Source organism: Vombatus ursinus, unplaced genomic scaffold, assembly GCF_900497805.2.
Source record: "Vombatus ursinus unplaced genomic scaffold, bare-nosed wombat genome assembly UNPS02014167.1, whole genome shotgun sequence".
Taxonomy (NCBI): Eukaryota; Metazoa; Chordata; class Mammalia; order Diprotodontia; family Vombatidae; genus Vombatus; species Vombatus ursinus.
The window spans coordinates 2,132,428-2,160,353 of record NW_020953945.1 but is presented as its reverse complement, the minus strand read 5'-3'; the positions used below and the strand labels follow the sequence as shown (position 1 = coordinate 2,160,353).

The 27,926-nt window shown below is 52.8% G+C and overlaps 2 protein-coding genes across 2 annotated transcripts; one reads left to right on the top strand and one right to left on the bottom strand.

Annotated features, from left to right (window-relative positions):
* Positions 1-4,296: 4,296 nt before the first annotated feature.
* TSSK2 (testis specific serine kinase 2) lies at positions 4,297-5,376 on the top strand. Its single transcript, XM_027859367.1, has one exon. The coding sequence runs from the start codon at positions 4,297-4,299 to the stop codon at positions 5,374-5,376; it is 1,080 nt and encodes a 359-aa protein (XP_027715168.1).
* Positions 5,377-9,158: 3,782 nt separating this feature from the next.
* ESS2 (ess-2 splicing factor homolog) lies at positions 9,159-24,720 on the bottom strand. The gene is given in 12 exon segments (XM_027859410.1): positions 9,159-10,008; positions 11,221-11,336; positions 13,695-13,804; positions 17,265-17,367; positions 18,412-18,545; positions 19,211-19,328; positions 20,624-20,799; positions 21,435-21,530; positions 21,746-21,914; positions 24,199-24,354; positions 24,356-24,633; positions 24,636-24,720. Coding segments are annotated over 12 exon segments (1,818 nt in total). The 3' UTR covers positions 9,159-9,731.
* Positions 24,721-27,926: the final 3,206 nt, after the last annotated feature.

Below are 27,926 nucleotides of genomic sequence, written 5' to 3'. Positions count from 1 at the left end.
CCCACCCTCTTACTCTTAGGGGATCCCCTAAGGGGGTCACGTCGGAGAGAGTAGTTTTGGTTGAGTGGCCAAGTTGGAAGCTAGATTGCAAAGGGAGGAGAAATTAGTGTGTGGACAGGAAGTGGAGGCAGCTTTTCGTAGGAGGTTAGGGAAGGGATGTTATAGGATCAAGTGAAAAAACTTTTTTTTTTTTTAAGGCTAGGTAGCAGAGAAGGAACCAGTAGACAGCTAAGGGGCAGACGGCTAAAGCCAGAGGATCCTTCCTGGCCCCAAGAGCACCATGTTCCTGGAGGTCTCTGACTTCAAGCCAAGAGGCCTGACCCACCCAAACAAGGACCAGGACCTCAGAGCCCCACCGTATTAACATTTCCTGGAGAAGAAAAAAATCAAAGAGGGTAAAACTGCCTTTAAGCTTCTAAAGGATGATCACAGCCTCAGACACATAACACTTACGAGCTGTGTGACCTAGGACAAGTCACTTAACCCCACTGCCTAGCAAAATAAAAAAAATAATAATCTAAAGGATGATCAATGGGAAAAGACATTAGCCTTGTTCTGCTGGGTCCAGAGGGGAAAACCCAGAGTAACAAATCTAAGCTGTGGAGACACAGGTTCAGGCTGGACGTGAGGAAAAACTTCCAAATAATAGGAGCTGGAGCAAGCTGCCCAGCAAGGTAGCGTGTTTCCTCTCACTGGAGGTCTCCACACCCCATCTGGGTGACCCCTCGTCTGAGATAGTGTCAAGAACTGGTCAGGTTGGTTGAATTATATACCCACCAAGATCCTTCCTAGCGTTAAGAAATCTGTGGTTCCTCCTTCCGTTTCCCAGAAGGGATCCCAGCACCCTGCATGTGCCTCAGAACATGACCTTCCTACCTACCGAGGAAGGGCTCATCTGAGAGGCAGTATGGCCCAATGAAAAGAACAAAGATCAGGAGGCCTCGTTTTGACACCAACTTGATACAAGTGTGAATATGCCTCTTCCCCTTCTTTGGCCGCAGCCTACCCCTCTGTGAAGTGAGGGAGCTGGACTCAGTGTGTACTGGGTCCATTCCAACGTTACTGTTCCACAGGTAGGGGCTGGCAGTTCAGCGTTGAATCAGGTCCAAGCCATCCTTGAAGAGGAATGCTCCCAACACCTCCCACTGGTCATCCTGTCTCTGATCGCACATCTCCTGAAAACTTGCCCTCAGTGCTCCTTGTTCTGCTCCCTAAGGCCCAACAGAACTAATCTAAACCCTCCTCCATATGACAGCTATCACCTCATTCCCTGTGTCTGCTTATCCAGCTAAATAGCCCTCATTCCTTCCAGACATCCTCAGATGGCTCGGTCTCCTGCCCTGCTGCATACACCCCAGTGAGTCAATGTCTTTCCTTGAATGTGGTGTCCAACCAAGGCTGACCACAGTACTCCAGATGGAATCTGCCAAGGGCAGAGGGACAGTCACCTCCTGTTTTCCAGATACTGTTCCTCTCAATATAAAAAAGATTGCATTAGCTATTTTGTTGGGGGACTGACAGGTGGAACTTACTCACTGAAACCCCTATATATTTCACTATCTTCTACCTGATCTCCCTGGAGGGTTGAGCCCAATTGTCTATCTCTACCCTTCCTGAAGACAGTTGCTCATGAAACTCCAGCAAGGTACACCTTATCCCAGGGCCTGGACCCAACAGATTGCTAGTTAAGCACACAGGACGTTCAACAAGCCATCCTTAGCAAAATAGACATTTCTCTTCCATAGGCACTGTCATTAGCTCCCCTCCACCCCCACTCCTAATCTTGGCCCTAATCCTTCTAATCCCTATGCTGGAGGAATTATAGCTCATAGCTCAAAGGGCTGAGAACTGAAAGGGGCCATAGATCCCAGCCCAGCTCCTCTGGAAGCCTACCTCACCCCAAATATCCATCCTCATGCACAAACCCTCCAACCAGTTCTCCATTCAGTGTTTGACCTCCACAGTCCCCTCTGCTCATCATCACTCAGTCCCTTTTCTCCCAGATATCCAAAAGCTTCCTCAACTCAACTATTACCCAGTTCTCTGACCAGGATGGCTTCCCCATTAGAAATCAGTACAATTAATTACAAGGACATAAAAGTTACAAAGACATCAGCCTAACTTGGGAGAAAAAGCACAGGGTTTGAAGTCGGGAGGACCTACATTCAATCCTGCCTCTGACACCTCTGACCCAGGCAAGTCACATAACATCTCAGTGGCCCCCAGTCACTCTCTAAGGGTGTAAGTTATAAATGAGCAACCAGTCAGCACTGGTGAAAGGAGCTTCCACATTAGGATTTCCCTACACCTATGAAATCACAGACCAAAAAATATCCAGGAATAATACCCTTAGAAACATCCTGACTGCCATTACAAAGCAAGTTTGAAGAGGACAGTCTTCCTTTCCCCTACCACACAAGGGTAACCTTGAGCTCTCAAAGGCTACGTGAAGAGAGGACTGACTAATCTAGCAAGACTCTGAGTCTGGGTCCTGTGTTGAACAGTGCCCCTTCCATCCAAAGACCAGCCCACCCAAGTCTGGATAGTATTATCAGCAGAGGCCTGGATGCAGCTGCTCAGTCCATCCTCAGCCAAGTCGAGGAGGGGGTCTCTCTCTGCTCTGGGTCACTGCAGTGAGCTCCTGTGAGGAGTAACCATAGATCCTTAAGTCATCTTTGCGCCACCTCCCTCAAAGGCTTGTTTGAAAGACACACTTGTATGTACCGCAGCCTTCTAGAAATGGGAGCTGTTAGGAGAATCCTGATCCAGGGCCTCCCTCACCTCCCTCTAACTGCTCTCTCTCCCCTCCTCCATTCCATCTGTCCTTCCCTTGCTCAAGCACTTCAGGCAAACCCACTAACTACAGGATGAAGCCCAAACGCTCGTCTGGCCTTCAAGGCCTTTCACGATTTGGCTCCAACCAACCATTCCAGCCTTATCTTAATAAGTCAATCAACAAGCATTTATTAAGTACCTACCGTTTGCCAGACCATGGACTAGGTACTGAGGATAAGAAGACAGACATTAAACAGTCCCAGGCCTAGAAAGTCAGCCAGACCATCTCACTCACTAATCCCCTACACATGACCACGTGCATTCCCTCCCCCAAGACTTTGTTCAAGCTGTTCCTTCATGAAGAGGATTCACCTCTCTTTCCTACTGAAATCTTCCCATTCTTCCAGGACCAGCTTAACTCCTCCCTGCCGGCCTTCCCCTCCCCACCCCCCCAACCCCACCCCAGGTGTCTGCTTGGGAAGTATGTGCAACAATTCACAAATGCAGGCTATATCAAAGTTAGGAGGAAAGCCAGGCTAGGGGAAGGATGGCTTTATGGCCCCCACTTCTCCCACTGAGGAAGAGGGTTCCCATCCCAGATAATAGAAACATAAATATTTTGGTTCTTTGTAAACCTTTGATAGCAACACTATCCAAAATGTATACACACACTCTTCCAAAGACAAGGACAAGAGGTCTTTGATCTGAGGGCCTCACCTAGGAGTTGCCCAGTTAAATTTGGGTCCTAGCCCCAGGCCTGCTCCAAGTTCTTGCACTACATTCACGGTTCTCCTCTCTCCCTCCTTTCTACTTGCACCAGAAGCCCCAGGCACCAACCATTTCTCCCCCAAACATCTGGCCAGGGTAGAAAACTTGTTCCCAGACTTCCAGTGATCGAAACAATACATGTAGCCAAGTCCAATAACCGTCTCTGCAGGCAAAGCCAGGCATCTTCATGGAGGGAGCTAATGCTTTGCATGTTTTCACATTCAAAAGAAATCAAACAAATTCACCTTGAGTGGGACAAAGCCAAACGCCCAGTCCCAGAGTCAAAGCCCGCACTGTGCGAGCAAGGCAGACATTAGACATCCCACCTGTCATTCTGTCCTGGCCACAGGCCACCTTTCCTGACTGGCAGAACTCTGGGAAAGAATCCATTCTGATGGACAAGTTGCCCAGGCACATCTTGGTTAAGAGAAAAAAAGAGGGGAAGTTACCAGCATCCTGGGGTGGGGGGAGGGGGGTGCCCCTTGCTGCTAGCCTTCCAGGGTTCCAGATGCCCCACAGCCTCAGGGCGAAAGCCCCATTCCCCCCGGCCCAGTTCCCCCCTCTTGGCAGCTTCGCTTTGTGACTTCACACGCTGAAGTCACTCCAGAGACAATGCCGAGCGTTCTACCTCCAACAAACTCCAGGCCCAGCCTGCTCAGAGGACTCTCCCGCAGTGTAAACGAGGACACTGGTGGCCCACGTGGGGAGGGGATGTAGATAACAGCGTCAGAGGCATCGGTTGCTTCTGGCACCATGGACGATGCCACAGTCCTAAGGAAGAAGGGTTACATCGTTGGGATCAATTTAGGGAAAGGCTCTTACGCCAAAGTGAAATCCGCTTACTCTGAGCGCCTGAAGTTCAATGTGGCGGTCAAGATCATCGACCGCAAAAAAACACCCACTGACTTTGCGGAGCGATTCCTGCCCCGGGAGATGGACATCTTAGCTACGGTCAACCATCGCTCCATCATCAAGACCTACGAGATCTTCGAAACATCCGATGGGAGGATCTACATCGTCATGGAGCTCGGGGTCCAAGGAGACCTCCTAGAGTTCATTAAATGCCGGGGCGCCCTGCACGAAGACGTGGCCCGTAAGATGTTCCGCCAGCTCTCCTCGGCCGTCAAGTACTGCCACGACCTGGACGTGGTCCACCGTGACCTCAAGTGCGAGAACCTCCTCCTGGACAAAGACTTCAACATCAAGCTGTCCGACTTCGGGTTCTCCAAGCGCTGCGTTCGGGATGGAAGCGGGAGGATCATCCTCAGCAAAACCTTCTGCGGGTCGGCGGCCTACGCGGCCCCCGAGGTGCTCCAGGGCATCCCCTACCAGCCCAAGGTGTATGACATCTGGAGCCTGGGCGTGATTCTCTACATCATGGTCTGCGGCTCCATGCCCTACGACGACTCCGACATCAAGAAGATGCTGCGTATCCAGAAGGAGCACCGCGTAGACTTCCCCCGCTCCAAGACCCTGACGGGCGAGTGCAAGGACCTCATCTACCGCATCTTACAGCCCGATGTCAACCGGCGGCTGCACATCGACGAGATCCTCAGCCATTCCTGGATGCAGCCGCCCAAGCCCAGAGTCACGCCCTTGGCCTCCTTCAAGCAGGAAGGGGAGGGTAAATACAGGGCTGAGTATAAGCAGCTGGACGCCAGGCCGGCCACCAAGCAAGAACACAGACCTGACCACAAGCTGGGAGCCAAGACCCAGCACAGGCTGCTGGTGGTCCCCGAGAATGAGGAGACCAGGCCTGAAGAGCGGCTGGCTGAGACATCCAGAAACAAAGACCATCTGCAAGGATCTGAGGTGGGGAAAGCTCATGGCTAGAGGCGGCCGGCCTTCCTGCCCCTCTCCCCCAGGGTAGTCTCTGTCGCGTAGCTTCCGTACAAGTAGCTAAGTAGGCAGGTGGGAACAGAAGAAGAAGGCACAGGTGCAAGGACAAAGTAAAATCTGTCAATTAAACCACTATTTTGATTACATTCTATAGCTTTCTTCCCACTCAGTAGCGGAGATACTACTTGCTAATCACCAAATAAATCACAAAGTCTTTACAAGTGCAAACAATGCACCGTGAGGAGTCTTTTTCTCTAGGATGTGGGTGGCGGCAGGGCCAAGGGGCCTTACCCACACTCCCCAAGGTGGGGCTGGGGTGGGAGTCTGCTCAGACAGGGTCCTGGGGGGCAAGTGGTGCCTGCAGAGAAGTGGGCGAAGGCGGGTGTCTACACGACTAGGGAGCTCCCCGGAGGTCAGATCCCAGGATCCAGAGAGAGCCACCCACCCTAGGCATCTTTGTATTCTGCCCTCAACTCTAGTATCCCATTCCAAGAGGCCTGGGAGATGCCCCCAGTATCAAACCAAGCTCATCAGCTTCCAAAAAAGCTTCCTTTCCTTCCAGCATTTGGTTCAATTCAACAAGCGACTGATTAAATAAGTCGCTGCTGTGGGCTAGGTCTAGAATTCTGGACCTGGAGTCAGCAGACCTGAATTCAAATCCAGCCTATGGCACTTACGAGCTACATGACAACAGGCAAGTTATTCTCAGGCCCTCAGTCCTCCATATCCATAAAACAGGGATAATACTTATCACATAGTGTGGTTCTGATGCTTCAACGAAATGATTTCCATAACGCACTTTGGAAGCTTGAGAGTGCTGGATAAATGTAAATTATTACTATTAACTACTAGGGGAACAAGATACCGAGAATTTAAAAAAAAAAAAAAAAAAGGAAGCTACAAGGCCAACTATGACAGGGCCCAAGGAAATAGCCCACCATTGTGTTCTAGGAGCATTTCAGGAGCAGCCAGGGAAATGAGGGAAAATGGCTTTGAAGGCTCAGGGTGTGAACTGAGCCTGGATGATGAAGGGGCCTGGGTCTAAGACAAAGAGAAGTAAATTTCAGGAACAGGAATCAGCCCGTCAGAAGGCAATGGCAGAAGGAGGGAGGCACCACGCCCGTTTCCACCCTGTCTCTCACACCCATCCTTCTCTACCCCCAGAAGTGCCACTCTGGTCCATGCTGCCATCACACTGATAGGATGACCTTTCTTAGGTGCAGCGCTGAGCAGGGACCTCCCCTCTCTAAACCCTTCCTGGATCCCTATTACCGTGGTCCTACAGGGAATGCCATTCCCCCTGAGCCAAATGCCACCTGTCCTTCCAAACCCAGCTCAGCAGCCCCCCTCCATGAAGTCTTTCCTGACCACGTCACTGCAAAGTGTCCTACCCTTCTCTCAGTCCATATTAACCACTTCCTTTCTATTCCACTCACTTAACAGCAACCGAAAACATAGATTTAGGAGGGGGAAGCACTTTAGAAACCACACCAATTAACTTCCTTATACAAACAGGAAAACAAAAACCTAAAGTGGGGAGGTTTTCCCAAGGTCACCCAGACAGTAAATAGCAGTCAGGATTCCAACCCAGATCCAGCTTCCAAAGGCACTCTTCCTCACTGGTATCTGGCCATGTCTATCCCCTATGGTGCTTTATTCATCATCAACTCTACAAATACACATTGAATGAAGACTAGTCTTACCCTAGTAAAGAAAATGAACCCTTGGAAACTCCCCACCCCCTCCCCCAGGAGACCACCCCCCTGGTTCCCAAAGAGCTTTGGGGGCAACTGCTGCTGTAACAAAACACAACCCAACTGGGATCATCGCCCGCACACTCTTCTTCTGTCGGCCAAGCCCGTGGGTCTAAGGTACCTGCGTTTGTCACTGGCTGAGGTGTTGACAAATGGGAAGTGGCTGCTCCCTCCCCGTTTACATGGTCGGGAGACCTGGGTTGCACTCAGACATTTATTCAACAATAGACTTTGGCCAAGTCACCGCCCTCTCTGGGCTTTAGTTTTCCCCTCTTCCAAATGGAGATGAGGGTAACTGCACTGCCCACCCCATAGGGTGGTGAGCTGTAAATGAGATAACACAACTAGGGGGACTCCAGTTGTCTTCAACCCCCCAGAGGTCTTCAAACAACAGCTGGATGTCCAACAGTTTGGGGGGGGGGAGTCTAAGGGAGGAAGGGGGGTAGACTCTTTTCAGGGATGGCTTGGAGTTTTTAGACAAAATAATATAAAACTGAGGCAACACAGAATGTCCGTCTTCAAGCATTTAGAAGGTTCTTAGCAGGCCATTTCGGCTTTGTTCTGCCTGCCTCCAGAGGATAAACTACGAGCAGTGGGGGGAATGGGGAAGCGGATGCCAAGAGACATATTTAGGCTGGAGGCAACGAATAGCCTTTTAACAATCCCAACTCCCCAAAAGCGGCTACCTGCCTCAGGAAGCGATGGATTCATCTCCACTGGAGGTGTTCAAGCAAGGACTGAAGGACCAATCATTCAAAGTCAGGGACTCTACAGGGGCCCTCAGCTCAGGCAAGCAAGGACTAAACGTCCTCTCGGGTCCTTCCCAACTCTGAGACTCTAAGATGACTCTACTGACCCAAACTTAGAAAAGAAGCCCCTGCCCTCGGCCTCCCCGGACACAGGAGTATGTCACGAAGGCCACAGCTCCAGCTTGGGGAGAATGGACAGGGAGGCTCAGAGAGACAGAAGAGCAATGGAGGACATTGGCGGACCCGCTTCTAGGCCTAGAGGGACCAGTGCCCAAGGAGTGTCCTGAGAGGGCACCTCGGCCAAACTCGTCATTGCACAAACGGGCAACGTGGGAGGCCACAACTCAAGCTCCAAGCAGAGCAAGCCTAGGCCTGCCCAGAAAAGGACGGAGAATGCTGAGACTGGTGGGAAGATCGGCACACCCAGGCTCAAAAAGCCCAGTTCAAGTATTGGCCATGACCTTTTATCAGCTACGTGATCCTGAGCCAGTCCAGTCCACTCTCAATCTGCTTCCTTCTCTGTAAAATGGGGAGAATAATCACGTACACTCTCACAGAGGGAAGATAAAGGACTTTTAGAAAACCACCCGGTAAAGTGTAATTTTGTGCTACAGGCATGTGAAAACAAACCAGAACATCTCAGAGGCACACACCCAAGTTTCTGATGAAATCTTTCTGGGCAAGGTGGGGTGGCATGGGCTGAGTGATAAGCCCTGGAAGGACGGTGTTGGTCTCCCAGCCTGAGTGACTTCCCGTCTCTCTCTCTGCACCAACCGTTGCAGGCCTAAGGTCTCAGGAGTGGGACCAGAGCAAGCAAACATGGTGAGAGCCTACAGCATGAGACTGGGAGCCACTGCACTTTTTCTGTGAAAGAGCTCAGGGGCCTTACAAGGACCCTCCTCAGCTCCCCACGCTCTTCCCAAGCAGCCAGCCAGCCTGTGCTCGCAGACCTCCCCAAGTCACTACCTCCACTCGGAGAGAGCTCCCCGTATGAAACCTCCACCTGCCTCCGTGACTTCTACTCACTGCCCCTGGGCCTGCCCTCCAGAATGAGTCTCAGCCCTCTTTCCAGGTGACAGTCGTAATGACCGAAGAAGACGGGGCCTGGAGCCCCAGCTCGGATTCTTTAAGCCAGAGCACCAAAGGAATGTGAATTGCTGCTATCCTCCAACTCATCCCCACGACTCGACTGCACAGGTGGGCGTGACTACAAAACCTGCTGAAGACACGAAGCTGAGACGGCCAACGACCGAGGCAAGGTCCACAAAAGATCTCAAGAGGCTAAGACGGCATTTAATGGTCCAGTCCTATGTGTGGGCTCATACAGTTTAGACCCCGATACAGAATGGAAACAATGCTGGGAAGGGGATACTAGGTCGGGCTGGGGTCTCCCTTTCCCGGGCCCTTTGCCAAATCCCCTAGAGGAGGCCCAGGTTCTGGGACCCAAAAACCAGGCCAACAGCTCCGACCTAGCGTTTTCCCCCCACGAAGGCAAGCATTCACGTCCCGATTTTAGGGAGAGAGGAAGTGCTAAGAGATGTGCTCAGTGTCACCCCCAGGAGACCCGAGGTCACCCTCACCCAGATCCAGGCCCGCCGAGCCCTGCCTGGCCACATGGCCGACCCAGGTGAGGGGAGGGGCTGTGCAGCCAGACAGGGACGGGAACCCAGGGAAGCTTTGGTTCAGCTTTTAGTTGAGCCTGACCAAGTGCCCGGCCTGTAGCTGGGTGCAGGCGTGGCCCCTCCACGGGGGCATTTCCATCCCACCTGACAAAGCGTTCTGCTGCCCCAAGGGTCCCATGGCCAGGGAGGGCTGCGCTTTGCCCCGGGCCCCCACTGCAGGGTCCTCAGAAGAAGTCCGATGCTTTCCGTCGCTTGGGGAGCTGCAGGAGGTTGTCGGTGATGGAGGCAGGGTCCTGGGTCAGAGGAGTCCTCGTGGTAGTGCCGGGGGCAGGAGTGCCCGTGGGAGTCTGAGGACCGCCCGCAGGCGTCTTGTAGCCAGGGTGAACCGGGGATGGCGTGTAGCTGGCCCGCAGGGCCTTGTCGGTGTATTTGCTGGCGGTCCTGTTGACAAGGCGCTGCAGGGCTGGGGACATGGCTGGACTCAGGCCTTTGGGAGTGAGGCTGCGACAGAGGGAAGGAGACAAGGCACAGACACTTAGGAGCCTCCAGGCCAGCAGCCACAACGGGATCCCAGGGCACAGAGCCCGCGGGGTCTGGCTCGGACATAAGCTACCTCGTGCCCCCCTTGTTCGAGACAAAGCAGAGGCCAGAGATTCATGACCCTGGGTGGGATGAGGCTCCGTGCCACCCCGGGAGCCCCGAGGGCCCAGGGCTTCTGCCGGGACAGGGCCACCCTAGTCTCCCCAAGGCCTCTGCCAACCCAGGGGCACAATCTTTCTCCCAAAATGAAAAGGCTCATGGGTCGGCTCAAGGAGGCGACACACAAGTGTGGGAGAAGTGAGCAACGGTTCCAATGCGGCGGGCGCCCAAGACCCGAGGGGGTGAGTACGCTTCCTGCCACACCGAGGACGGTAATCAAATCCATGGAGAACCATCCTGGCCGCTTGCCTTTTGATCCGAGGGAGGGTCAAGGCCTCGGCCCCCTCAGAGACAGGGTCGCCCTCGTGCCTCTGGATCCCTGTGGGATGGACCTCCCTCCCTGCTTTCTAGCCTCATGAGCTCTCCTCCTGCTGCCCACAGAGACAGCCAGGGCAGGGGCATCTTGCCTGCTCCCCGTCTCCACGCAAACCCTCCTGCTTTAATCACTTCCCGGAGTCCCAGAGGTGCTGAGAGGCTGGGAAGGGGGCCCAGGGCAGCTGCTCCAAAGGTCCCTCCTGGTCAGAGGGGAAGCCAGAGAACTCGAGCTCTGCCAGCAAGGCAGCCAGGGCACACCTAGCACATACACTGTTGGAGGCCACAGCATGGGCTGACTGCCTCCGAGGAGCTATTTTTTTCTCTTTCTTTTCTAATCTCTGTTGTAAGGGATGGCTCACTGGATAGAGGGGAGGGGAAGGAAATGTTCACAAATAAATGTGATATACCCACAAAAGGCTTCAGTAAAATTTTAGAAGAAGGCTAGACTAGATGATAAGATCTGAGTTTGAATCCTGCCTCCACCACTTAGTACCTGTGACTTAGGGCAGGCCCTTTCAGGTCCCTGGACCTCAGTTTCCCCATCTGTAAAATGGGGCAGTTGTGCTAAGAGATCTTTCCCTTCCAGATCTACACTCGGCAATTTTGAGACAGTAGACTAGGGGCCAGACCCTCTGCGGCAGTCCCCCTTGCCCCACCCTGCCCCGCCCTGCCCTGAGAGAGGGACAGATGGAGCCTCACCTGGCCAGGTTCTCCGTGACTCTTCTTAGGGCCTCTTGTTTCTTGGCTCGGTTCTTGGCAGCTGCCTCAGTGGCCATCTTGAGACCTAACCTCTCTCTGCGTCCAGGCTCCAGGATCTGGAGAGACAGCGGGCCAGGTAAGGGTCTGAAAAAGGGCCCCAAAGCACCAGGCCATGCGTCCGCAGACGTGGCCTCACCCCTCCCACATTCTGCCAACAGCCACGCCCCACTTGGTCCCTGGACCCAGGCTGCTGGCCGAGGAGACCGGCACAGACTCGCCACTGTGCACCAAGGGTTGGACGCAAGGGGCCCTCCCAGCACAGGCCTAGGGGCTTTCAGCCAAACTGGATGATTCACTCTGTGCTGGCCCATCTGGATCACCAACACGGCAAATGCCTGTCCTGTCCCATCACATTGCAGGTCTCTGAGGGGAGGGGAGGGGAGCGGAGCCTCACCTGAGAACCCTCCCAACTCCCACGCAGAGCAGAGGCACGGCAGGGGCTCATCACTGCCAGCATCTACCTTGCACTTTCCGGGCATCACCTAAGGGAGCCTCATGACCAGCTGGGGACGTGGGTGCTTTTATGATCCCCGCTTTACAGTCAACAAAACTGAGGCTGACAGGGTTAAGCGATTTGCCCAGGGTCACCCAGCTGGCTGTGTTGGAGGCTCAAGTCTGGCACTCTGACCACTGCACCACCCAGCCTCCTCTGTTGTCATCTATCCTTCATTCACCCACCTCGAGGGTCTCCCGTCCCCTTTATGAACGCAATAAACTCTCTGAACTCATGCTAAAAAGGAAAGGCTCTTATCAACTCTCTGGGGCGTCACACATCTGTGCTAAGGGCCTTCCGGAGTCAGTGACTGTTCTGTCTACTACTCGTATTTCTCACTCACTTCAGCAACACAGGCTATCCTTGGGACGGGGCACAGGGCCCCCTCCACCATGCCATGCCACGCCACACTATGCCATTCCACACCATCAGGCATCAGCAGCAGCCAACACTTGGGGAGCAGCCTTGGTGCACTCAGCCAGGCTTCAGGCTCAGGTCCCACCCCTCCCCAACAGAATCTCCCCAGACCTCAGGGTCACCTTCCTATCACAACAAAGCATAGAAGAAGGATCTCCTAAAGGGCTGCACGTAGCAGGCTCCTTCCTAGAAGCCCACCATAACCCTCCTCGCTTTCCCATTCTTTATAGCTGGCCTGTGCATTCTCAAATGGTCTGGACATCAAAGACATTAGAACTCCTAGCCAAGGCAACTTTGGACTGGTACCGCCCCCAGGCCTAGACTCAAACCTATAGCAGAACCTGCACCCTCTTATCTCTGGAAAGAGGCCTCTGGCTTTAACTGAGGAACAGCTGAACAACTCCCGTTCTGTGTCTTCAATAGAAGGTCACTACGCCACCAGAAATAAGAGAGAACATTCTGGGAAGGCTCATCTAAACCAATGCAGAGCACAGGGAGCAGAAGCAGGACAGCCATGGACACATCAACCACAATCTTATCAGAGAAAATGCCTTTGAAAGACTCCAAAGCCCTGCTGGATGCAGGGCCCAGGCAGGACTCCCAAAGACTGAGGAGGGCGTGGCTGCCTCCTCCATCTGGGCAGAGACCAAAATGTAAGTCTGCAGATGGAGCCTCAAAGGGCAGAACGGAGAGCAGCCAGGAGAAGTCCCGGGGAGCCAAAGTGGAGCAGGCAGCGGGCCGGAGTGTCTCACTGTCTGGGTGGAGGGAAGACCAGAGGCCTTCGGGCCGGGCCTCCACATTCCCCAGACACGTCTGGTGGCCAAGGGCTCTGACAGGGCATTTGCTCAGCCCCAGAAGCAGAGAGGAAAGGAAAGCCGTGCCGCCATTGTGGCTGGCTGGCTGTGGTGGCAGATATGAAGACCAGACTAGCCTCTGGGTCCCCCCTAGAATCCCCATCACAGGTCTCCCCAACAAATGGTCATCCACTTAGCCTCTGCCTGAGGACCTCTCTGAGAGGAAAGGTGCCACCTGGAGAGAGGAAGCACCTTCTCTTCACTGCTCCTGGTTTGGTCCTTGGGGGCCAAGCAGAGCAAGACTCATGCCACACAGCCCTGCCAGGGTTTGATCCCTGCCATCACGGCCCACAAGAATGTCCGGGAGAAATGCTCAGCGTCAATCTGGCAAGCTCAACAGGCAGAGCCCTCTGCAGACCTGCCATCAGATGGCGTTTGCCATCAAAGGCAGTGAGGTTGGTCTGGCCGGACCTCTTCTGGATGAGGCCAGGCCAGGTCTTTGGGATGGCCACAGAAACTCAAGGCAAGCTCAGGAGCCTCTACACACAGTCTGCAGACTGCACGCTCTTCCCTTTTGGTAAAATTCACACATCTATCACTCTCCCCATCTCACACACACACATACACACACACACACACACACACACACACACAAACACACACACACACACGCGCGCGCGCGCGCGCACATGCACACGCACACACCATACCTTGAAGGCTGGCCCTGGAGTTCTGTCCACATATGGAGTTTCTGACCCATCAATTCGCAAGGGGGTACTCTCAACCTCTCCCCACGTCATCATGGGAGACTCGTTCACACCTAGAGAAGAGGCCAAGGCCAAGACGGAGTCAGTAAAATCAGCAGAAGCAAAAACATACGAAGGTTAAGGAAAATGGCTGGGGGAAGTGGGACAGACCAGGACATCCAATGAATCCTAGTACCTGCTTCTCCTCTGAATCCTAGCCAGGGCTCACACTTGCCTGGGAAGCCCTGGTCCCAGGGGGATAACCCAGCCTTGGGGGACAGTCTTTAACTCTAGGGGTCAGAGCCTGGCCTGCCAGAGGCTAAGCAACCACTGCAGGCCCATCCACACTTCACTGGCCCCTTCAGAAACGTGAGCAGAGAGATGATTTAAGGCCATTGGAGGTGTACAGAGAGAACAGACGATGGGATGAGGACAAGGAAGAGAATGCTGGGTGTAAGTCTACCAAAGTCTTTGTTATCCAAAGGGCCTGAGGGTTGCCAGCAGAAGGGAATACAGTTCAATGGATTCCCTAAATAATTTCCACTCAAGCTTTAAAAAAAACCCCAACATCCCCAGATTCCTGGGCAGAAGGAACTATTATTATCACTATTAACTATATGATCAATATCTAAATCAATAACTGTGATCAATATCAGAAGCTATTATTATCTCTATTCATTAGAAAGTAAGCCCCACGAAAGCAGGGACTGTCTCAGCTTTTCTATTTAGGTCCTTAGCACTCGTATGTACACACTACACTATGTACTACATACACGCTAAGCATTTAACAAATGCTTTTTCATTCATTCACAAAAAAATAACTACTTCAGTCTGCCACATGCTGTGCAGATGGTGTGGTGTGGAGATAACCTCAAGCTCTCTAGGCACTGGCAACAAAGTCCATGCTCTGGCGGGTCCTATCAGGCTGACGAGTCTGCATGGGCAGGCCTGGCCAAAGATAAGTATGCTTTCCAAGGGCCAGCTCAGGACACAAAGGCTCAACACCAGCAAGCTGGTCACCAGGATGATGAATTGGCCGCCTCTGCAGAGACAGTGGTAGAATAAAGGACGGGGGGACAGAAGCTGCTAACAAACCCAACAAGTCCAACGACCAATCGCACCAATCTGGACATGCTCGCTAGAAACAAAACCAGCAACCAAAGGAAGTTGTGGCCAAAGGGGTTTTCCTCAGAAGGACAAATAAAGCTCATTTTGCCAGGTGCCCAAAGACAAGAAACCCTTCAGAGGGAATGTGTTCATCTCCCATTGCAATGCTGATCATATCTGCAGATAGAACCTCTGGAAAACAAGCGTTCGTGTGCTAACATCAGCTGCAAATTTTGAGGAAGGAAGAAAAATCACTCTGGCAAGAACTAACCCCAGCCTCCCTTTAAATTGCCAACGACGTCAATGCCAAGTTGGGCAAAGGGAAGGAGAGTGAAACACATCATGCCTACTTCCGTGACCTTGTGCAGAGTAACCTCTCTGGGCAAATGTGCAAGCTGAACCACATGACTGCTCAGAGGCAGCTCTAAAACCAAGCTCCTGGGGTGGTAAATATGGCTTGAAGCAAGAAGAAGAAAGGTCAAAGATGCGTGCACACCACAGAGAAGTCTCACACCTACTCTTCAGGAATTCTTCCTCCCTAAGAAGAATCATGCGGCTCTGAGAAGCACTAAATAAGATCACCAAACTGGGAACCAATTCTATTACAACAAGAAAGGACTCATTAGTGAAATGGAAGCTGTTTCCAAATCAGTTTCTATGTACAGTTAGACCACCGACTGGTGAAAGCTAACATAAATATGATTACAAAGTTAGAAGAAACTAAAAATGAGAAAAAGGCATACCAGCCAATTAAAACAATCCTAACCTGACCTATTAAAACAATGAAAATGGGAAGTGGATGGAGGAAAAGACTGACACCAATTCTAACAACTCCATAGAGAAGTTTAACTGACGCAAACTGATCACCACAGCAAGGAGACCTTTTAATCGGCTAACCGTGGACCACCTTAGCAAGTGAAGAGAGATGGCGGCCACGGGCATGGCACAGGATCGGGAACGATATCTCTTCATAAACAGTGAGAAGCAGTAGACAATAAAAACTCGTTTTTTAAAAAATCTGAAGGAAGACCCAAAGACGATAAAAGACGTAAAAGATCTGCAGAGGTTTCCATCGTGAACTTTTTTCATCATTGAAGAAAGGACAGCCACCATATTTGAACTAACCGCAGTTGGTTAGAGAGGAAATGGAAGGAGCAAGGAAGAAAACAAATATTTAAGAGATAACTTGGTCTGACCTTATGGTCACCGATATGTAAAAAATACTCTACAATAAAACAAGTGGATATGTCCTCATTAAAGACAGCTGCCACTGATATGGAGGAAATCTTACCCAGAGTACACACAGAGAAAGATTCCCTACAGGTGGCCAAGCCTTCCAAATGCTTTTTTGTGTGCGTGGTTTTTTTTTAAACACAAACCTCATACTGACTATATGAAGCCCCTCAACACTAGAGAACCTCCCAAATGAGATCCATAATCACTCAAAGAGTCTGGCCTAACTGCCCACACGGGAAAAACCAAGTGGAAGAAGAAGAACGTAGAGAGCACATCCATGAGCAGCAGAGATCTTGGACGGATACCTCGAATGGACGCTGAATCGGACCCTGAACTGAACAGAAAGAAAGCAGGCTAGACCACCTCCGGAAACTTCTAAGATCTTGACGAGCACCACGATTCTCCCTCGAGTAAAGGCCCATAGGCTCAACAGCCATTTCCTTCCCACAATGGTGGACAGCAGCCAAGTCACAGAACACGAAAGTCTCCGAAGACTGAAGCTGAGATCACCCAAAGGGCAAAGGGGAGGCACCTGGAAGGCACAACCTGGCTGCAACGTGTGACATATGAATGAGGAATCATGAAGGAGGAGTATGGGAAGGAGGGCGTGCTGGTCACCCGGCAAGAGCCCAGGAGGACTGAGGGACGGCCCGAGATGGGTCAGACACAGTCACAGCGGATGGGCAGGCGGGCACAAGGAGGAGAGCGCCACATCTCAAGAGCATTTCAGCCCGTCCACTGTTCAGAGCTGCTCCCATTTCTAGAACACTGACATTTACCATGGGGTCTCTGTGGACAAAGGAAGGACAGATGATGATGTCACAATCCACATTTTATCTATGAGGAAACTCAGCCCTGGAGTGGAGAAAGGATCCACCTGGGGAGGCAGAGCCAGGACCAGAGCCCGGGTCTTCTTGCCCATTTGTGCCATGATGCCCTGGGTGCCCATGACTCTGGCAGCCCAAGGATTATCATTCCCACAGCTTACAGGTGAGGAAACAGAGGAAGGCGCCTGTCCAAGGTCACCTGGCTCAGGAAAAGCCACGATTAGAACCCAAGGGTCCTGACTCCCAGGCCAGTGCTCTTGGCATGACTCTAGGTTTTCAGAGCAAAAGCCCCACGTCCCCTGGGATCTGCCATCCCCCCCAGAGGCAGCTAAAACCACATATGCAAACCAAGAGTTTCTCTTACCAGGGGCTGGAGAAGGGGTGGTAACGAATCCATACCCATTGACCTTGGGAGACTCCTGAGGGATCAGCTCCTTGCCATCGGGGCCCACTTTACCCTGTTTGTACTGAAATACAAAGAAAGTCACAGATGACCAGCACGCACAGGCGACCGATACTGTCCAAAGCCTCAGACGCTCCCAGCTCTGGCCAGCAGGCTCTGCAGCCTCCTGTGGCGGGTGGTGAGAGCTCTCTGCGGCAGCCCTCAGGCCGGTGGAGCAGGCAGCACCCCTTTGCTCCCTGAGTCCAGAAAGGCAGGCTGCTGCCAAGGACCCACCTCCCTGGTCTCTTCAGAGTCCAGGCCCCTGAGGCTCTGCTCTCTCCAGAGTGCCTGCCCTCAGAAGGCTGAAGGCCCTGGATCTCCAGAGGACACTGATGAGGGGATACTCGGGCGTCTCGGTTTGATGAGGACGTTCGACAAGCCAGGAGAAGAGGAAGGAGCTTTCTCGAGGTCAGATGCAGTCGCATGGCAGGCAGAGCTGGGCTTTGAAGCTAGGTCACCTCACCTCAACACTTCGATTATCACAACCTTCAAGGGAGCCCCCCTTTTCTGTCCTCTCCTCCCCCTTCCTGCCTCACTGACTAATCTTAACACTCTCAATCTGCTAACAAGGGAAGTCCTTTGCTCAAGATGGCACAATGAAGCACAAACTTTAAGGTTCTTTCCTCAACATCCCACCCTCGCCCCACACTACCGATTCACCAGGCTGGTCGCCCCTGCTCTGACACAGGCCCTGCAGATTCCTGCCTCAATACCTGTCTGTGCAGCTCCTCCTACCGGGAGCACCCTTCCCCTCTGCCCCACCTAACCCTCCCAGTCCTAGCCCAAGCCCCCTCAGCCTCTACCTAGTCTAGCCTGACTCCTCTCATCCACATTTAGAGAGTTCACCATCAAACCTGGCCCTTCGCTGAGCTCAAATGGTTTCATGCACTTTGGCTGAAAACCAGGACCAGAGCAGAGGTGGCAGCCTGGGCAATCTCCAACAATGCTGGGCACCCAAGAGCCTCAGTGAAACACGACCCCATCTGGTTTGATGCCAAACTCTGCCTCGGAGAGCTGAGCCTGCAGACGAGGCTTCCTGGCCGAAGGCGAGCCACCAGCGTCCACACACCTGGGCATTGAGGGCAGCTGCCTGCTGCAGCTGGGACTTGCTCAGGGCCTGGCTGAAAGGGTCCCTGAGAAAACGAGTGTTTCTGTGCAGCACCTGCCGGGGCTTCTTAAACACATCTTCCTCATCAGGGACACCTGAGGAAACACAAGCAGGAGCCAGACTCAGAACACAGGCACTCATCCCAGGTGAGTCATGGGACTGTGGGCGCGTCACACCCTTTTCGGGGCCTCAGTTTCCATGCTTACCCATGGCTACAACAAGAGTCACGTGGTTTCCAGGTCCAGGCCAGGGACCCCCCCAGCACAGCCATCTTTTGGAATGACCAAAGGGGGGGGTGACAACCTCCAAAAGTTAACCCCCTCCCCCACCAGGATGGCCAGAAACGGCTCACTTCCTCCAGGGCACCAACAAACTGGATTCCCTATAACAGCCCCAGCTGGTGCCAGAGCAGGTACGATCATGACCATTTCACTGAAGAGAAAGTTGAGGCACCACACAGTGCACTGACTTGCCCAGGGATAAACAGCTGACGTGAGAGCCGGCATTTTAACTCAGACCTCTTGGCCCCCAGGCCAAAGCAATGTCCAGTATGTCACGTGGCTTCTTCCATAAAGGAAAAAACACACCCCCCACCCTCCCCCAAAGTAAACTGACCGAATGAATATCTGAAAAGAAGATGCCCCAAGGACAGTCAGGGCACTACCCACCCAACCATTACTTCCCAAGCCCCTCAGCCCAGACTCCCATTCCAGAACTTTGATCAGCAATCCCTGGGAAACCTTTCTCCAGCCAGTCTCACCCTCAGGGTAGTACATCAGGGAATTCTTGGCCTTGTACTTCCAAGTCTCCACTCCGGCCTGGCTGCTCTGCAGGGCCTGCTGCTCAGTGGACGGCAGGGCCAGGTTCTCCTGCTGCCTCTGAAAGCAGGAGAAAAGTGAGAGGGAGCACCCCTGAAGGCCAGGCTGGCCAGCTGCCCTGCCTCTCCATTCCCATACAACACACACTTGGGGGACTTCAGACATTCGGGAAATGGAATTTATGAGAAACACACAAGGGAGATCCCATCTCCCCTGCCAGTCCCCAGGTCTTTCAAGTGATCAGTGACTGCCTACGAGAGCTCCCGGGAGGGCCACAAGTCACAGGACTAAAGCTGGAAAGACCTCAGAGATCACCTATTTCAACTCTTTCATTTTATAGAGGAACAAACAGGCCCAGAAAAAGGAAATGACTTGCCTAAGATCACACAGGTAGTCATCAACAAATGAGGATTTGAACCCAGGTCCCACATCTCAAGTCCTTGGTACCACCCAATGCTGCCTCATGTTTGAAAATGAATTGCAACCTCATTCTAAAAGGCCACCCTGGTCCCTGAGGACCCCCCTCCAATGGTGGGAGGGAAGGGGCTGAAAGCAACCACTGAGGGGCAGACAGACAGTCCCGGTAATGCTGGGAGAGGAGGAAGGGGCCAAGGAGACATGGCGAGGAGGAGTGGTGAGGCGGCCAGCAGCAGCACAGGGCCGCGGGGAGCAGAGCAGACCCACCCTCGGCGGCACAGTCTGAATTCAGCCTCAACATTTGCTAGCCACACAAGCATGGAGGCGAGGAATTCAACCCTCTGGGCCTCCATTTCTGTAAAATGGGAATAGCACTCCGTTTTGATTCAAATCAAGCTATTAAGCTCCTACGCTCTGCAAGCCTGTGCTGGTCCCGGGAGACCCACAGACAGAAGGAAGTAGCCCCTGCCCACCAGAAGCCTCCATTCTCAGGGGCCCAGAGCACAGAGAGTAAGTACGCTGAGGAGGGCCCCAGAGCCCACTGACAGATCACAAGGCTGCTGGGAGGTCCACCTGAGACCAATCTATGGCAAGTGCTTCCCAAGGGCCTTGTGGAAGGTGCTCTGGGTACCGGCTGCTCCCAGAGACTTCCAGCTAACCTAGAGCTTGGCTCGTCCCAATGCTAGGAGGCAGACACTCAGAGAAGCTTGGGGGCCCTCTGCCTCGCCACGCTGCCGCTTCCCACGAGTCAGGGAAGCCGGGCCGTGGGCAACTCGAGGTCCCTTTGCCAAGAAAGCTCAAGAGCCCAAGCTCCAGAGTGAAGCCGCACTCACCGCATCTCCCCTCCCCTCCCCCAGCCGTCTCCCCTGCCTGGCTCTCCCCGGAGCTCGGCCTTCTCCGTGAAAGGCAGCGGAGACATCCCAGAGGCCCCTCCTCACCTTTTCAAACTCATCCTCTGCCTCGTAGAGCCAGGCGTGCCGGGCTCTCTCCTTCTCCTTCGCCACTTCCATGATCTCCTGGAACGAGGCATTGTCCTCACTGGTGTACCTGGTCAGGAAAGCGTCGAGACTAGGGAGGGGCTCTCTGTCCTCCTCTTCCTCTGCTTCTCCCGACCCTGACGAGGACAAGAACCAGGGCACTCTGAGGGCCGAGCAGCAGCAGGCCCCTCTGCCACCCTGAGCAAACCCGCCGTGCCCCCATCGCAGCCAGGGCTGGGGCCCCCTCTCCGGCCTGGGATCCTGAACAAATGACTCACAACTCTTTGCACAGTCAGTTTCCTCCTCCCGCACAAAGGGGACGCCATCTGCACTCCCACCAGACCAAGAGGGTGGAGGTAAACCACCTGAGACACAGTCTCAGAGCGCAGGCCGCCCTCCACCCGGAACAGCCCAGACGCCCTCCCAGCGGCCACTGCTCAGAGTTCAGCACTTCTCCGCCGGGCAGCCGCTAGTGAGATGCCAGGCTGGGCTACGAGGCAAAAGCCCTGGAGAGAATCACTTCTGCGTGTCAAAGACCGGGCAGAAGCAAGAGAGTTTGGGCCCACTCAGAGGGGGTCAGCAAAGCCAGGGAAACGTCACTCGGGCTCCTGCATCTCCGAGCAGCGCCTCAAGCAGCCCCCCAGAGAGCTCATCCTCACTGGGCCTACATGGCCACCAGCAGCCCCCAACAGCTCTGTGGGCAGGACGACCAGAGGGGGAACCCCCCCCAGTGGCAGCACCCCTCAGCAGCGACAATGGCAAGGCCACTTACCCTCCTTGGGACCTTTGGCACGAAGTCTGGGCTTAGTCGCCAAGGAGGTAGTGCCCGGGTGAACCTCAGGGGTCTCAAATGTAGCTGGGGTCACATCTGACAAATAAGAGAGGAAAAAGGCACTGAAAAAACCGGGTCCCTGACCACCAACTTTGCCACAATTTGCCAAGGACAAAGACGGTCCCACTCCTGAGATGCCTCCAATAAAGCCAACGCCAGCAGGGGGACCCCTCTAAAGCCTGTGCCATTCCTCCCAGGTTAGGGCCAGAGGGTGCTTTGAATGGGCCTGGTCCCCCTCCAGGGACTCTTACACGGCAGAGGGGTGTCTCTGGACAATTTGCCCAGCGAAGAGCCGAACTTGATGGCTATCTGCCGCATCCTCTCCAGGTCCCCACTCTCCTCTGCCTCCAAGTACTCCTTCTGAGCTTGCAGCTTCTCCACATCAGGAAAGAAGTCCCGCTGAATCACTGTCTGGAGGCCCTGGGGGAGAGGAAACCAAAAGGCAAAACGTGACTTGTCAGTGAGACCCTCAAAGCCTTTAGCATCCTCATCTGAAAAATGGGGATAAGGCAGGCCTGCTCTACCTCCTTCCCAGGCCTGGGGAGAAAAACAATTTGTGAACTTTACAATGAGATAGCGTCATTCAGGAGAGGGGTTCAAAATGCCCATCAACAGCTCACATTTATTTTTCCAAAATGGCTATTTCCCAAGTGCTCTCTACATGGCAGGTTCTAAGCACCTGTGGACAGAGAGACCCTCTGCATACATGGGCTCAACACGACATCAGCATGTGGAAAGTTTAGCAAAGTCAAAAGATCTACGTCACAGCACAAGACAACACAGAGCCCGGTCAGTGGAAAGACAGCTTGCGTTAGGCTCGGTAAGGCCAGGCTGGAGCCTCAGCTGACATGACCACGCTGGATAGCTGCGAACAGGCAAAGCAGGCACTCCCCTGAAACTTAGGGTCTTCTGATGGATAAAATAAAGGAGGGAGGTGTGGCCATCTGCAAAGTTCTGGATTTTCGGCTGTCATTCCTAAGCCGCCCCACAAAGGGCTGAGTCAGGTGGAGGGGAAGTCAGGGCAGGGATAATAGAGAACTTTAGAAACCAACTAGCCCAAATCCCCTCATGCTACAGAGGAAGAAGCTGAGGCCCAGAGATGTGGCTTCCCCAAGGTCACAGAGCCAGCCAGAGCACCCAAGTCTGAGGGCCCCACAGGTCTTGGTCCAATGATGCTGGTTGTGACACATCCAGACCTATCCTGTGGGGCTCTCTGTCATGCTCTCCCACAAGGCTGCCATGAGAGGTCCACCTAAAGTGCTAAGGGCCTTCCTCAAACTCTCTCCACGCCACAAAGATGCGCACAGAACATGCAGCCGGCCCAGCAACACATCCCAGCCTTCTCATTTTCTCATCACACATTTCGGGATGACATCTTTACACCAATCCCCCCCCCCCCCCCAATTCTCCACTTTCACTATAAAAGGCCTTTAAAACTTCAGGGATCACAGAAAGGTGTGGCGATTTCCCAAAGGCAATCCAGCCCCCTCTTTTCCTCCTGACGAGTCCAAAGCCCAACTCACTGTCTGTCTGCAGCAGCGCTCGCTCGACAGGGAAAGATTTCCGATTCTACGGATACACAAGGAGGTGATCAAAGACAGAAAGGGACCACACGCACCAATATACGGTAAGGAAGCCCAGGAGCGGCCCTGCAGGGCTACGAGGTGAGCCCGGAGGAAGGGAAGACCATCCCTGAGGAAGGACTGCACAAACGCAGTACTGAAGGCGAGGCGAAGGGGCACTACCCGACACAAGAAAGGAGGAGGGCCTGGCAAAAGGCAAAGACTGCAGCAAAACCCAAGTCTGACATGAAGCTGGATGACCGAGCGCGCCTGCCTGCCTGGGTGCAAGGAGCAGGGGAAGAGAGCGGGCATTTATAGAGTGCCTACTGTGTGCCCGGGACTTTAAAAACAGCTCAGGCTCTTCTAATTCCTCTACTTCCACCCCTTGCCCTTCCCTAGGACACTTCCCAGCTGTGTGGCTCAAGGCCAGTTCCTCTCCCTCTCTGGTTCTCAGTTTGCAGCTCTGTAAAATGGGCTAACCGCGCTGGCAAGGCCATAGGAGGGATTTAACGACAGGCTCAGGGAGGCCAGAAGTTGTCACTGTTGTGGTTACTAACTGATGTTATCAGGGACCGACCGCGGGGTGGGGGAAGGGGAAGGGGACGGAGACGGGGACATCCGAGTCTCTGCTGGGGAAGGGGCGTGGGCCGCGAGGACCCAGGGAACCAAAGGGTAAACACCCGAGGCACCGCGGGACCCGGAGCAGGCCGCGAACCGGCAGCATCCGGGCCTCCGGCCCAGGGACTGGAGGGAGGTACATCCGGGTCTCCCGCGCCTCAGAAAGGGCCACATCCGGGTCTCCCGCGCCTCAGAACGGCCACATCCGGGTCTCCCGCGCCTCAGAAAGGGCCACATCCGGGTCTCCTGCGCCTCAGAAAGGGGCGGGGGGAAAGCGACCAGGACATCCCGAGCTCCACCCAGGGAAGGGGCGGAAGAAGGGAGGGAGCAAGGAACATTCGGGTCCCCCTCAGGAGAAAGGGGGTGAGAACGTCCATCCGTTCTGGGCGGGATTTCCGGGTGCCCGCCTCAGGAAGGAGGGGACATCCGGGTCTCTGCATCGGGAAGTGGGGAGGGGGAAACATCCGGGTGTCCGCGTCAGAAAGGGGCGGGGAACATCCACAGGCCGAGCCGGAGCCGCCTACCTCGATGTACTCCTCCTCGTCGAGGACCCGCTTCCTCGCCTTCGCCTCCGTCACCCGCTTGCTGCGAGCTCTGGAGCCAGCCAGGGCCGTACTTTGCCTCCGCAGGGTGCCCAGCGCCCGGGCCGCAGCGGCCGGCGAGGCGCTGCCCGCGCAAGGGCTCTCCATCTCGCTGGGCCCCCGGGGCTCGAGTGCGGCCTCGCAGTGGAGCTAGGGGAGGGCGGGAGACCAGGCGCTGATGACGACACTTCCGGCGCGCGCTCGTCACAGTGCCGCGAGGGCGGGGCCCGCGCCGAGCGGGGACTCCGGAAGGCGCGTGGCCATGACCGCCAACAGCCCCTGACGTAAGGGGGCGGGGCGCGTCCCGGACGTAGCCGCGCGGCTTGCCGGGAGTTGTAGTCTCCTGCCTGCGGGCGGCGGAGACAGAAGGGCAGCCCTGGGTTGGAGCTGGTTCAAATCCCTCCTGTGACACGCTGTATTATAACAATAATAATAATAATAGTAATAACAATAGCTAGCAGGCATATAACTCTTTACATATATCTCATCGGATTCTCAAAACAACCCTAGGAGGCAGGCAGGTGATGCTATGATCCCCATTTTAAGGATAAGGAAACAGGCAGGTTAGTTTGAACTCAGATCTTCCTAACTCCAGGCCTTCAGCTCTTAGCTTTCTCAAAATGGGGGCAGTAATATTTGCACAATTTACCGAATAGGATTGTGATAAGAAAAGTACTTAGAAATGGAAGCTCTAGTTAGAACAATATCATTATGATCGGTACAAATCTAATAATAACAACAATAAATAAAAATAATATCATTATTATTACTATTTCTGCTACTATGGCCCCTAACTTCTTCCCCAGATGCTGCCACCTGAGACACCGGGCTCCTCTCTGCGTGTCCTACCATGCTTGATACCTGTGTAACCAGGACAAGCCATTCACCTTCCTGGGCCTCACTTTGCTCATTTGTAAAATGAGGGGGGGGGTCCTACTCTAAATGTATGGTCTTGTGACCCCAGCCAGGCTCTCCTTTGCTCTCTCCTCCCTCTACCTGCCTAACTACTCCTCTTCAAACACAACTTCTTCCTTATCCCTCAACATGACTGTCCTCTAAGGCTCCCTCCTGGGCATTCTTTCTCTCTAGTCAAACTCCCACAGTAATTAGATGAATTAAGCAGCAGGGGGCACACTGGACCTGTTGACAAGAAGACTAGTACAAATCTCACTTTTATACTAGTTTGTATAACCCTGAGCAAGTCACAGCCTCTCAGGCTCAGTTTCCTATTCTGTAAAAGGAGGATTATAATGGCGCCTATCTCACAGAGTCATTGTGAAAATGAAAGGACATAACATTGTTAGCACATTGCAAATCTTAAAGTACTACGTACATGCTAGCTGTTGTTACTTATTCCTGTATTCCTATAGTCACTCGGGTGACTCCAAAGCTTGTCTGCATCCCTGACCTGTGCCTGCTGAGCCTCCAACCCAAATCCCCACCAGCCAATACCAAGTTCCTAACATTTCTGAGTATGAGGACCACTCATTAATGTCCAAAAATTTTGTGGACCTCAACATGGTAGTATTAGAATCAGTTATTAAATATGTGATAACAGAAACTACCTCTTGTGCAATAATAGTTTACCTTAGTGGCGTCTACCTTTGGCTCCTTAAATCTCTACCCCAGCAGCCTGCAGACAAATTATTTAAAACTTAGATTTGAGACCCATGCCTAGGTTTCTCCACAAAGGGGAGTAAAATGTATTCCATGTACAATATGAATCAGTTATGGGACAGGTATTTTATTCCTATATACAAAAGAAATGTTAAACATCTAAGATTCACTCAGGCATTTCTAGAACAACTTAAAACAAGATTCAGTAACTGTGAACTCCTGTTTCCGTCAGCTAGGCAGCTGATACTTAAACCTCATCAAGACAAAAGCAGTTTCCCAGACTGCAACCTCTTGGATTCACAAGGTTTCCTACGAGCCTGTAAACACCCATCTTGGAGCTGATGCTCAGTCACCTCCTGAGGAAAAGAAACACAAAGTGGGAAAGGCATCCAAGGACTGAGGTACAAGTTCACCTAAGAAAGGCGTCCTTCTCTAACTGCCACAAAAAAGTGGTTGCCATGATCCCACAGTGAGGAGGGGGCCAACCCAGGTACCCCACCTGACACTGGAAGTCTCAGCATTATCTGAGGCCTTTTGGAGGGTCAAATGAAGAGAGCCAGCTGGAAACCGTCTCCTCTTTTAACTGCTGTGACACTGTACTCCTGTTGCTGTCATGAGGTCAGGGGAAAGCCAAGAAACCACTTGGAGTTTTCTTCATCAGGGTAGAGTGATAAGTCCTCTCAATACTTAACTAACAGTAGCCGGGAAATCTGTCGTCATCAATGTGCCCAAGAGCTTAGTAATCATTCCCCTGGTGTGTCCCCAGATGTTTCCAGGGCTATATGGATGTGATTCGGAATGTCAGGTTCCCCGAGGCACAGCAGGCCAAGCTCTTTAGAAACAGGCAGCTAATTAGTCTAATTGACTAACATGGGCACATATTTCTTCCTGCAAGCATTTAGGATGCTTCTGTCCCAAGCCTCTATCTGATTTAGGGTCAGAAAATCCCTTTAGCTCCAAAGACTTCCTAAGATGTGGCATTCCTCTTAAATCATTTCAGGAGCTCCCTTTAGGAGTTATATCCGAAGCACCCCAGTTTTCTTCAGCTGCCCAGGATCCTTTGGGTCTTGCTATGCAAGTAAATATGAATAAATCAAAGGCCAAAGTGGACATGGTCGTGATCTTCTATCCTTTTGGTCCATATTCCTTGATCAATTAAATATGAAGGGCAGGCTTTGAGCTACCCTTTGCCATGTGTGCTAGACATTATTTGGGAAAGGTCTCATCTCTGACAAGTGGCAACGAAGTTTTACCAGTTTTCTCACTTCCCAGAGATTCTAGAGCAGTGATTGGTGGAGAAACAAAGTGGTATATGATGCTTCTGCTCCCAGATCTATGCTCTGAAATCTTTGAGCATTATAATTGGTTGCTTCGCTAGGGTCTCAGAAAATTTCCCAAAGCCAGTGAAGTCACTGTACCCAGCTACCCGTTAGCTCCCTGGGAATTTGGATAAGGGGCTCATTCAGGGAGTGCAGGTTTAGCAAATGGAAAAGAACAAAAGAGACCAATAAGATTGTTCATTACCTAAACCACTGGCTTATTCCCTAGTTCTCCAGAACTAGGCTTCAAACCCTAAGGCATAGTATAGTATCTCTGTAGGAAATGTAAGCAGGTTAACATTCACCTGGGGTTCTTGTTGAGTACTTAATATATTGGTATGTATAAGATGGGTCACAAAACAAATATAAGGGAGCAGAAGAGGCCTCTAGAACAGGAGTTGAGAGGGATACTGTTACCTAAGTTTCCTGCTATTCTGTCCAAAGTAGATATTTTTGTATTAAATATAGGAAGTCATTATTCATTCCACTGGAGAGAGAGAGCCAAGGGCGTGCCCAGGAAGAGACTCATTTGGCCTTCCCAGGTCCCTTTTCTTCTTAACATGGCATTAATCTCTTGAAAAAGTTAGCTCTTTGGTAAGATATGAAGGATGCTGGCCTAGACTGCTGCCCTTGCCCCTTTAACACAGTATCAAGCGTAAGTGATTTATGGATTCAAAGCTAATTCATCCACATGAGCTGTACCCTGACTTAACACTTTAAAGAAGTAGAGACAAG